Below are 12666 nucleotides of genomic sequence, written 5' to 3' on the forward strand. Positions count from 1 at the left end.
TTTATTTAAAATGCATCTCTGGGTTATTTGTGGGGCCTGCCTGGTGTTTTTACATGAGTACTAGAATGTGTCCTTTTATTTAAAATGCATCTCTGGGTTATTTGTGGGGCATAGGAATTCGTTCATTATTTTTTTTCCAAAATATAGTCCGGCCCCCCACAAGGTCTGAGGGACAGTGGAGCGGCCCCCTGCTGAAAAAGTTTACTGACCCCTGCAATAAGGGCTCTTGTGTACCCCATAAGGCAGGCATGTCCAACAGGTAGATCGTGATCTACTGGTAGATCATGGGGTGTTCCTGGTAGATCCTGGTTGATCCCTGCCCCCCCCAGTGATCTCCTTAGAATAAAGCAAAAAACAAAAAAACACAACTTTGCCTTTCTCCAAAAAGCTCCACAACTTTGGCCTCCTAAGAAAAACTCGACAACTTTTGCTTCCCAAAAAAAGCTCAAAAACTTTGGGTAGATCACTGCTAGTTTTTTTTTTTTTTTTTTACAACAATGGGTAGATCACTGCCAGTTTTTTTGGACACTACTATAAAAATACAGGATGGAAGTATAAACACCACCTTATACCAAAAACCAACTGACCGACAAACATATCTACATGCTTCTAGCTACCATCCCAAACATCCCAAACAATCCTTTGTATACAGCCAGGCCCTACTTTGCAGCCGCATCTGTTCCAGCTCTACAGACAGAGAATCTCACCTAAGAGATCTACAGCAAACCTTTTTAGAACTAAAATATCCACCTGATGAAGTTAAACAACAGATCAACAGAGCCAGACTGATACCTAGAGAGACCCTGCTGCAAGACAGACCCCAAAAAGAAAATAACAGAACACCACTAGTTATCACATACAGCTCCCAAGTTAAAACAGCACAGCGCATCATCAGAGATCTACAACCTCTCCTAGACAATGACAGCTCTCTTTCTCAAGCTCTGGGAGGAAGACCTTTCATTGCCTACAGACAGCCACCCAATCTTCAACAACTCCTCACCCACAATAATACAACCACCAGACTTAACATGGACACTGGTACCAGAGCCTGCAATAAACCCAGATGCCAACTTTGCTGCCACATACACCCGGACAACACCATCACCGGCCCCAACAACATCCAACATACCATCTCAGGACTATTGAATTGCTCATCTTCTAAAATCAAAATCTCCTTGTAGGTGGCCCTCCTCCCCTCCATATTTATCTTTTTAACAGTCAACACCTCCACTGGTGAGATCCACCATGGGGTCTTTGTCTCTAACAGCATTTTTTCCCCAAACCTCCTATAATGATCTTCTTATCACATGGTTTGTAAAACCTTTATAAACTTTGTTTTATCATACCAGAGGTAAGCATGCCAACCAAATCTGTTGTCGTAACCTTCTAAATCTAACAGATCTGTGTTTTCCAGTGTTATCCATTCTCTTAACCAACAGAGACAGGACGCTTCATAATATATCTTCAGGTCCGGCATGGAGAATCTACCCCTTTCTTTTCTATCAACCAATAATTTAAATTTTATTCTGGGTTTCCCCCCCCCAGCCAGACAAATCTAGACACAAATCTGATCATCGTCCATGGCTTGCAGATGCCCAGTGGCCCACAAGCATGTGGGTCTCTTCCCTTACCTTAGAGCCAGGTGGCCCAGGCCGGCCAGGATTCCCATGGGGGCCAGGAGGACCCTGAGAAATCAAGGAAGTCAACATTAATAATAATAATAATAATAATAATAATAATAATAATAATAATAATTTATTTATACCCCGCCCATGTGGCTGGGTTTTCTCAGCCACTCTGGGTGACTTCCAACCGAATATTAAAAACATTACAGCATCTAACATTAAACACTTCCCTAAACAGGGCTGCCTTCAGTTGTCTTCTAAAAGTAAAATAGTTGCTTATTGCCTTGACATCTGCTGGGAAGGCGTTCCACAGGGCGGGTGCCACTACCGAGAAGGCCCTCTGCCTGGTTCCCTGTAGCTTGGCTTCTCGCAATGAAGGAACCGCCAGAAGGCCCTCGGCGCTGGATCTCAGTGTCCGGGCTGAATGATGGGGGTGGAGACGCTACTTCAGGTATACTGGACCGAGGCTGTTTAGGGCTTTAAAGCAGCGTTTCTCAACCACTGTTCCGTGGCACACTAGTGTGCCGCGAGACGCTGGCTGGTGTGCCGTGACGTGCGGCGACGAGAAGGGCGATTTGCACTGTCACGTGCCTGGCGGTCGCCAATAATCAACACTAACCCGCCGGAAAGCAATATTTGGCAAGTGTTTCTTACAGTCATAATAATAATATAGGGCGGCACAGAGTTAAAATTTTTAACTTTTTTAATGGTGGTGTGCCTTGTGAATTTTTTCACGGAACAAGTGTGCCATGGCCCAAAAAAGGTTGAGAAACACTGCTTTAAAGGTCAGCACCAACACTTTGAATTGTGCTCGGAAACGTACTGGGAGCCAATGTAGGTCTTTCAGGACCGGTGTTATGTGGTCTCAGCGGCCGCTCCCAGTCACCAGTCTAGTTGCCGCATTCTGGATCAATTGCAGTTTCTGGGTCACGTTCAAGGGTAGCCCCACGTAGAGCGCATTGCAGTAGTCCAAGCGGGAGATAACTAGAGCATGCACCACTCTGGCGAGACAGTCTGCAGGCAGGTAGGGTCTCAGCCTACGTAACAGATGGAGCTGATAGACAGCCGCCCTGGACACAGAATTAACCTGTGCCTCCATGGACAGCTGTGACTCCAAAATGACTCCCAGGCTGTGCACCTGGTCCTTCAGGGGCACAGTTACCCCATTCAGGACCAGGGAGTCCCCCCCACCCGCTCGCCCCCTGCCCCCCAAAAAACAGTACTTCTGTCTTGTCAGGATTCAATCTCAATCTGTTAGCCGCCATCCAGCCTCCAACCGCCTCCAGGCACTCACACAGGACCTTCACACACATATGCGTGTGCGCATATAGACACACACTGACCCTCCTCATCAGCAGAACAAGTCAAGGCAGGAAAAAGAGCCTCCCATTCATGGTCTCTGAGATTCCATGGAAAGTTTCGTCCTTGGGATGCCACAAGCTGGAACGTGTCCAGAAGAGGGCAACCAAGATGGTCATAGGCCTGGAAATGATGCCTTATGAGGAACGGCTTAGGGAGCTGGGTATGTTTAGCCTATAGAAGAGAAGGTTAAGGGGTGATATGATAGCCATGTTCAAATATATGAAAGGATGTCATATAGAGGGAGGACTGGATGGCCCTTGTGGTCTCTTCCAACTCTACCGTAGGATTCTATGATTCTACTAGCTGACCCGGCCACGCGTTGCTGTCAGCCATATGTCAAGAGTGTTTTGAGGGTGTTTCCTGCTTGGCAGGGGGTTGGACTGGATGGCCCTTGTGGTCTCTTCCAACTCTATGATTCTATGATTCTTATGCCAGAGGACCACCAGCAGCAGCAGCAAAACCTAGAGAGCAATCCTGCAATATGCTCTCTCCAAAAGAGTGGGGCAGGGGGAGGGAGAAGGGGAGTACCCAAAGGTAGTGGGTCTTGTAATCTGGATGGAATTCCATTCACATGAGGTGGGGGAGGGAGAGAGTCTGCTTCTTGGGGAAACCCGGAAAGCACCAGGCACAGAAGGGTTGCAGCGCTCCCAGGAGCTGCAGGAAACGACCCCTGTCCCTCAGAAGCGCCCCCTTCACACCCCCATCCTCTTTTTTAAAAAAAGAGTTTGTTTGCTCAGGGTCTTCTTTTAAAAAAATAAAAAGAAAAAAATAAGAGCAATGTGAAGTGGGCGCAACTTGCCTCCTCTGCCACATTCTGGATTCTTAAGAAGTGTCCAGAGGCTCATTCACAGCTCATGTTTGTGAATTTTTGGGGATGGGTAGAGGGAGTGGGAAGCAGAGGGGAAACAAATGGGAGCTTGACCTCTCGATTCCACCCTGACCTTTGGTTTGCCAAAGTAGGAGCGACGTATTTGAAGGGAAGCCAAACCAACCGTTTCTTGAAAAGCTTTCTTTCCTTCCCTACCTCTCCACCCCCACCCGCTTTGGCCCCTTAAGGAAAGCCTTGCAGTGTTCAGGAAAGAGACACTTTACAAAAGGGAGCGGGCCTCGCACTCCTCACTCTCTGGGAAATAGTCAAAGCCGGCTTCCTGTTGACCCACAGCTTGAGCCTTCCCTCCCCCAGTTAAGCTGTGCAGTAGGTCAATAGAATCATAGAAAATCATAGAGTTGGAAGAGACCACAAGGGCCATCCAGGCATGTCCAACATGTCTACCGGTAGATCACTGGTAGATCACTTGCTCCCCCCCAAAGAAGCTGAACAACTGTGGCTGCCCTAAAAAAAGCTCAACATCTTTGCCCTGCACCCCTAAAATGACCTGAACCACAAAAAACAGGGCTTTCCTTCTGAAAAAAGCTCAACGTCGCTTTCTTCCCTAAAGAAGCTCAACAACTTTTACGTGAACCCCCCCAAACAGGGCTTTCCTTCTTTAAAAAAAGCTCCACAACTTTGAGCTGAACCCCAAAAAGGGGGGTAGATCACTGTCACTTTTTAAACTCTGTGAGTAGAATCATAGAATCATAGAGTTGGAAGAGACCACAAGGGCCATCCAGTCCAACCCCCTGCCAAGCAGAAAACACCATCAAAGCATTCTGGACATATGCCTGTCAAGCCTCTGCTTAAAGACCTCCAAAGAAGGAGACTCCACCACACTCCTTGGCAGCAAATTCCACTGTCAAACAGCTCTTACTGTCAGGAAGTTCTTCCTAATGTTGAGGTGGAATCTTCTTTCTTGTAGCTTGAATCCATTGCTCCGTGTCCACTTCTCTGGAGCAGCAGAAAACAACCTTTCTCCCTCCTCTATATGACATCCTTTGATATATTTGAACATGGCTATCATATCACCCCTTAACCTTCTCTTCTCCAGGCTAAACATACCCAGCTCCCTAAGTCGTTCCTCATAAGGCATCGTTTCCAGGCATTTGACCATTTTGGTTGCCCTCTTCTGGATACGTTCCAGCTTGTCAGTATCCTTCTTGAACTATGGTGCCCAGACCTCCAGGTGAGGTCTGACTAGAGCAGAATACAGTGGTACTATTACTTCCCTTGATCTAGATGCTATACTCCTATTGATGCAGCCCAGAATTGCATTGGCTTTTTGAGCTGCTGCATCACACTGTTGACTCATGTCAAGTTTGTGGTCTACCAAGACTCCTAGATCCTTTTCACATGTACTGCTCTCAAGCCAGGTGTCTCCCATCCTGTATTTATGCCTTTCATTTTTTTTGCCCAAGTGTAGTACCGTGTTTCTCATATTATAAGTCATGTCTTATATTAATTTTTTTTTCCAAAAAACACGACATGGCTTATTTTTGAGGGATGTCTTATTTTTTAATAAAGTGCAAGCGGGCGCTGTTTGCCGGGCTTGTCAAGCCCAGCAAACAGCGCCTGCCGATCTTCGGTGACAGGCGGGGGTGGGCGGAGAGCGGAGAACGATCTCCGCTTCCCCCCCACCCCCGCCTGTCACACAGCACAGGTCGGCGGGCGCTGTTTGCCGGGCTTGTCAAGCCCAGCTAGGAGCGCCCGCCGATCTTCGGTGACAGGCGGGGATGGGGGGAGAGCGGAGAACGATCTCCGCTTCTCCCCCACCCCCGCCTGTCACACAGCACAGGTCGGCGGGCGCTGTTTGCCGGGCTTGTCAAGCCCAGCAAACAGCGCCCGCCGATCTTTGGTGACAGGCGGGGGTGGGGGGAGAGCGGAGCACGATCTCCGCTTCCCCCCCACCCCCGCCTGTCACACAGGACAGGTCCGAAGATCGGCGGGCGCTGTTTGCCGGGCTTGTCAAGCCCAGCAAACAGCGCCCGCTGATCTTCGGTGACAGGCGGGGGTGGGGGGAGAGCGGAGAACGATCTCCGCTTCCCCCCCACCCCCGCCTGTCACACAGGACAGGTCCGAAGATCGGCGGGCGCTGTTTGCCGGGCTTGTCAAGCCCAGCAAACAGCGCCCGCCGATCTTCGGTGACAGGCGGGGGTGGGCGGAGAGCGGAGAACGATCTCCGCTTCCCCCCACCCCCGCCTGTCACACAGCACAGGTCGGCGGGCGCTGTTTGCCGGTCTTGACAAGCCCAGCTAGGAGCGCCCGCCGATCTTCGGTGACAGGCGGGGATGGGGGGAGAGCGGAGAACGATCTCCGCTTCTCCCCCACCCCCGCCTGTCACACAGCACAGGTCGGCGGGCGCTGTTTGCCGGGCTTGTCAAGCCCAGCAAACAGCGCCCGCCGATCTTTGGTGACAGGCGGGGGTGGGGGGAGAGCGGAGCACGATCTCCGCTTCCCCCCCACCCCCGCCTGTCACACAGCACAGGTCGGCGGGCGCTGTTTGCCGGGCTTGTCAAGCCCAGCTAGGAGCGCCCGCCGATCTTCGGTGACAGGCGGGGATGGGGGGAGAGCGGAGAACGATCTCCGCTTCTCCCCCACCCCCGCCTGTCACACAGCACAGGTCGGCGGGCGCTGTTTGCCGGGCTTGTCAAGCCCAGCAAACAGCGCCCGCCGATCTTTGGTGACAGGCGGGGGTGGGGGGGAGAGCGGAGCACGATCTCCGCTTCCCCCCCACCCCCGCCTGTCACACAGGACAGGTCCGAAGATCGGCGGGCGCTGTTTGCCGGGCTTGTCAAGCCCAGCAAACAGCGCCCGTTGATCTTTGGTGACAGGCGGGGGTGGGGGGAGAGCGGAGCACGATCTCCGCTTCCCCCCCACCCCCGCCTGTCACACAGGACAGGTCCGAAGATCGGCGGGCGCTGTTTGCCGGGCTTGTCAAGCCCAGCAAGGAGCGCCCGCCGATCTTTGGTGACAGGCGGGGGTGGGGGGAGAGCGGAGAACGATCTCCGCTTCCCCCCCCCACCCCCGCCTGTCACACAGGACAGGTCCGAAGATCGGCGGGCGCTGTTTGCCGGGCTTGTCAAGCCCAGCAAGGAGCGCCCGCCGATCTTCGGTGACAGGCGGGGGTGGGGGGAGAGCGGAGAACGATCTCCGCTTCCCCCCCCACCCCCGCCTGTCACACAGCACAGGTCGGCGGGCGCTGTTTGCCGGGCTTGTCAAGCCCAGCTAGGAGCGCCCGCCGATCTTCGGTGACAGGCGGGGGTGGGCGGAGAGCGGAGAACGATCTCCGCTTCCCCCACCACCCCCGCCTGTCACACAGCACAGGGCCGAAGATCGGCGGGCGCTGTTTGCCGGGCTTGTCAAGCCCAGCAAGGAGCGCCCGCCGATCTTCGGCTCTGTCCCCCGATGCGCGACGGCTCGGGGAAGCAGGAAGGGAGCTCCTGCTGTGTCCCGCGCCTTCGCCTCTCGCTCGGTCGGGGCTACACGACATGGCTTATTTTCGGGGTATGTCTTATTTTTCACCAACCCTTAGAAATCCTGTCATGGCTTATTTTTTGGGGATGCCTTAAAATATGAGAAACACGGTACTTTACATTTCTCCTTGTTCAAATTCATCTTGTTTGCTTTGGCCCAGTTCTCTAATCTGATCAGGTCATTTGGAAGTGTGATCCTGTCCTCTGGGGTATTAGCCACCCCTCCCCATTTGGTGTCATCTGCAAACTTGCTCAGGATGCCCTCAGGCCCATCATCCAAGTCATTGATAAAGATGTTGAAGAAGACTGGGCCCAAGACAGAACCCTGTGGCACCCCACTAGTCACTTCTCTCCAGGGAGCGGGCTTCGCTCTCCACACCCTCTGGGAAATAGTCAAAGCCGGCTTCCTGTTGACCCACAGCTTGAGCCTTCCCTCCCACAGTCAAGCTGCCGTAGGTCAATGACAGCATCTGCCTCGCATGCAGAAGGTTCAATGCCCTCCAAGGATGTGGACAGGCTGCTTGGACGAGTGAAACCAACCACCTGTCTCCTTGATCCTTGCCCATCCTGGCTTATAAAAGCTAGCCGGGAAGGGCTGGGCTATGAGCTTCGCGGGTTGGTGAATGCTTCTCTCTGTGAGGGAGCCTTCCCACACCTGCTGAAAAAGGCGGTTATTAAACCGCTTCTTTAAAAAACCATTTTTAGATGCGGCCAATATGGCCAACAATCGCCCAGTCTCAAATCTTCCATTCCTGAGCAAGGTGATTGAGCGAGTGGTTTCTGAACAACTCCAGGCACGCCTGGAAGAAGCGGACCATTTGGATCCCTTCCAGTCAGGGTTCAGGCCTCATCATGGGACTGAAATGGCCCTGCTTGCACTGGTTGATGATCTCCGGCGGGCTAAGGACAAAGATGAGAGCTGTTTCCTAGTTCTGCTTGATCTCTCAGCGGCTTTTGACACCATCGACCATAAGGGGTTTGGAGCTGGGAGCACTGTCATGCAGTGGTTCTGCTCCTTCCTCCTGGGCCGTGTTCAGAAAGTGGTGGTGGGGGGTGAGTGTTCGGACCCCTGGGCTCTCACTTGTGGGGTGCCTCAGGGTTCCATCGTCTCCCCCATGCTTCTTAACATCTACATGCAGCTGCTGGGAGAGATCATCAGGGGGTTTGGGCTGGGTGTTCATCAGTATGTGGATGATACCCAGCTCTACCTCTCTTTCAAATCAGAACCAGTGAAGGCGGTGAAGGTCCTGTGTGAGTGTCTGGAGGCAGTTGGAGGATGGATGGCGGCTAACAGATTGAGGATGAATCCTTACAAGACAGAAGTACTGTTCGTGGGGGACAGGAGGCGGGCAGGTGTGGGGGACTCCCTGGTCCTGAATGGGGTAACTGTGCCCCTGAAATACAGCACCCCCTCCATTTTGGCACCCTAGACAGCTGCCTAGTTCGCCTAAATGGACGTGCCGGCCCTGGTCACATGCTGCACAGCAAAAGGTGTCCTGCAGCTAGAATATGTGGCAGCCTTTTGACTTGGGGGGGCTCCCTGCCAATTTACCCACATTTTCCCCTGTGCTTTACTTACCCGTGGGCCTCGCTTGCCAGGTGGTCCTGGTAAACCGGGCAGACCTGGGAGGCCCTGAAAAGAAAAGAAAAGAGAGAACACATTTCAACCTTGATTCTTTTCAGAGGCACTTAGTATACTCATGGCCTGTCTTTTAGCAGCCATTTCTGGCATTTGTTCTTGAGTGCGGGGTGGGTATTCTTATTTGAGTGACTTTCGAGTAGCACTTTTAGTATATTTGTATGCTCCAATGGAGGGACGCAGGTGGCGCTGTGGGTTAAACCACAGAGCCTAGGGCTTGCTGATCAGAAGGTCAGCGGTTCGAATCCCTGTGACGGGGTGAGCTCCCGTTGCTTGGTCCCAGCTCCTGCCAACCTAGCAGTTTGAAAGCACGTCAAAGTGCAAGTAGATAAATAGGGACCGCTACAGCGGGAAGGGGCAGAGGAACCAGAGACCGAATCGCAAACATGCGCTGGAGAAAGCTAGAAAGTTCCAGAAAAACATTTACTTCGGCTTCATTGACTATGCAAAAGCCTTTGACTGTGTCGACCACAGCAAACTATTAAATTAAAAGACGCCTGCTTCTTGGGAGAAAAGCAATGACAAACCTAGATAGCATCTTCAAAAGCAGAGACATCACCTTGCCGACAAAGGTCCGTATAGTTCAAGCTATGGTTCAAGCTATGGTTCAAGCTATGGTTCAAGCTATGGTTTTCCCAGTAGTGATGTATGGAAGTGAGAGCTGGACCATCAAGAAGGCTGATCGCCGAAGAATTGATGCTTTTGAATTATGGTGCTGGAGGAGTCCCATGGACTGCGAGAAGATCAAACCTCTCCATTCTGAAGGAAACCAGCCCTGAGTGCTCACTGGAAGGACAGATCCTGGAGCTGAGGCTCCAAGACTTTGGCCACCTCATGAGAAGAGAAGACTCCCTGGAAAAGAGCCTGATGTTGGGAAAGATTGAGGGCACTAGGAGAAGGGGACGTCAGAGGACGAGATGGCTGGACAGTGTTCTCGAAGCTACAAACATGAGTTTGACCAAACTGCGGGAGGCAGTGGAAGACAGGAGTGCCTGGCGTGCTCTGGTCCAGGGGGTCACGAAAAGTCGGAAATGACTGAACGACTAAACAACAACAACAACAACAACAACAACAACACTGTCAGAAAGTTCTTCCTAAGGTTTATGTCCTTGCTTGCCATTTGAATGGTAGGCTTGTTTCCACACAACCTCACATAGCCTTGCTGACACCGATTGGTTGGAGAAAGAGGAACTCCCCAGAGAAAAAGGCTCACAACCCAGGGATTGGTGGTGGGAAGACAATGAGTGGTCCTAGGAAGAAGAGGGAGAAGATTGGGTGGTGGTAACTGGATAGGTGTCCAAAAAAGGAAGAGGCTGTGGCAGTGAACAGACCATAATCAGAGGCAGAAGCTGAAGCAAGTAAGTGAGATGTGGGAGGTCATGAGGCAAAGATGGGTCAAGCTGATGAAGAGCCACTGGTATCTCACCCTCCTGCTGCAAAAAGCTCCTCTCCTCCCATCTCCCAGAACCAGGAGAGGGCTGAAATGGGTGGAGCAGCAACAGACTGCAAGCAGGCACGGTCTCTGATTGCTTACAAGAAGGCCTGGAGAGGAGGAGACATGGATATGGGGAAGTGGGGACTAAAGCCCTTCCTCTTCTCTTTTCCTCTGTTCTCATGTTCGTCTTTTTAGACTGTGAACCTGTTCCTTTCAATGGCTCCTCCTCATCCTGGAGAGTAGTGACTAGTGGGGTGTCTTGGGCCTAGTCTTATTCAACATCTTTTTCAATGACTGGGATGATGGGCTTGAGGGCATCCTGAGCAAGTTTGCAGATGACACCAAATGGGGAGGAGTGGCTAATACCCCAGAGGACAGGATCACACTTCAAAATGACCTTCACAGATTAGACAATGGGCCAAAGCAAACAAGATGAATTTTAACAAGGAGAAATGTAAAGTACTCCACTTGGGCAAAAAAAAATGAAAGGCACAAATACAGGATGGGAGACACCTGGCTTGAGAGCAGTACATGTGAAAAGGATCTAGGAGTCTTGGTGGACCACAAACTTGACATGAGTCAACAGTGTGATGCAGCAGCTCAAAAAGCCAATGCAATTCTGGGCTGCATCAATAGGAGTATAGCATCTAGATCAAGGGAAGTAATAGTACCACTGTATTCTGCTCTGGTCAGACCTCACCTGGAGTACTTTCTACTTATCTACTTGCACTTTGATGTGCTTTCGAACTGCTAGGTTGGCAGGAGCTCACCCCATCACAGGGATTCGATCTGCCGACCTCCTGATCAGCAAGCCCTAGACTCTGTGGTTTAACCCACAGTGAGGTACCACTGTATAAAAAAGCACTCCTACCTGAGGCTTTAAGGATGTGGAGGTGAAACTGTTGCATTCTTCCAATCAAGCGCTTCCAGCAGACGCAACTATATTTCAGAATAAACCAAGATGTCTCCTGAAGGATTTATGTTCAAGTAGCTTGTTATAAATGATGAGTTGAGGGTGTTTCCCCCCCCCCTGCCCTCCTCTTTGTATGAAAGAAAGAGGGAGTGAGAGAGACCAGAAGGCTCGGGAATGCTTGGAAGCTGGCCCTGACTTCTCAAGAGCTCTGGAGACTGCACAGCTTTTTACCAAAAGTAGACCTCGGCTCCAAAAGCAGATGCAACTCCAGGAAGACAACAGGTGTATCTGGGGCCAAAATTAACAAGAGGGCATAGCTGGGACAGCAGCCAAGGATCCTACAATTCAGCTCTGTGCAGATGCTCTTACACTATTTCCAGGAAAGGAAAGCACTCACTCGGCATAGGACCAAAACTGGGCTTCTTCGGATCCTTCCAAAGCTGCAGCCTCATCCATCTCATGGTTATTATTGTTATTATTATTATTATTTTATTTCTTTATACCCCGCCACTCTGGCCAGCTTCCAACAAATACCAAAATACAGGATGCCCTCAAGCCCATCATCCAAGTCATTGATCAAGATGTTGAATAAGACTGGGCCCAAGACAGAACCCTGTGGCACCCCACTAGTCACTTCTCTCCAGGATGAGGAGGAGCTATTGATGAGCACCCTTTGGGTTCGGTCAGTAAGCCAGTTCCACATAATATGGACAACCCCCAATAGAAACGACTGCCTTCACACAGTGCACCGTATGAGTTCAACTGGCCATTATGTTCAGTCGCAGCCCCGTTCATAATGCGATTATGCAACTGCACAAATAGCCACAATATAATTAGTATTTTTAAATTGAAAATAAAAACAAAACAGCCAAATAAAGAACTTGTTACATAATTACACTGTATGATCCAAAGGCCTCATCCTAATTGAGGGAGGGGGGCAATACTACCAGATAATCCAAGAGAGAAGAATGCTAATTCTACCAGGGTCAGCCTGGGTTTTCTGACAGTAAGAGCTGTTTGGCAGTGGGATTTGCTGCCAAGGAGTGTGGTGGAGTCTCCTTCTTTGGAGGTCTTTAAGCAGAGGCTTGACAGGCATATGTCAAGAATGCTTTGGTGGTGTTTCCTGCTTGGCAGGGAGTTGGACTGGATGGCCCTTGTGGTCTCTTCCAACTCTAGGATTGTATGATTCTACTAGCTGACGCGGCCACGCATTGCTGTCAGCCATATGTTAAGAATGCTTTGATGGTGTTTCCTGCTTGGCGGGGGGTTGGACTGGGTGGCCCTTGTGGTCTCTTCCAACTCTATGATTCTATGAGAAGCCCAGCAGTTTAAAGAATGCAAATTC

At 51.0% G+C, this 12666-nt stretch overlaps 1 protein-coding gene across 2 annotated transcripts in view; it reads right to left on the reverse strand.

The window, feature by feature from the left end:
- Positions 1 to 12666, reverse strand: part of LOC118084239 (uncharacterized) — a 281031-nt gene that overhangs the window by 239683 nt on the left and 28682 nt on the right. For both annotated transcript variants that reach the window (XM_060270659.2, XM_060270658.2), the window contains exons 4-5: positions 8914 to 8967; positions 1632 to 1685 (exon numbers count right to left, since the gene is read on the reverse strand). In XM_060270659.2, coding sequence (XP_060126642.2) covers positions 1632 to 1685; positions 8914 to 8967 — 108 coding nt within the window. The remainder of the gene's footprint in view (positions 1 to 1631; positions 1686 to 8913; positions 8968 to 12666) is intronic.

Source organism: Zootoca vivipara, chromosome Z2 (assembly GCF_965207765.1).
Source record: "Zootoca vivipara chromosome Z2, rZooViv2.hap1.1, whole genome shotgun sequence".
Classification (NCBI taxonomy): Eukaryota; Metazoa; Chordata; class Lepidosauria; order Squamata; family Lacertidae; genus Zootoca; species Zootoca vivipara.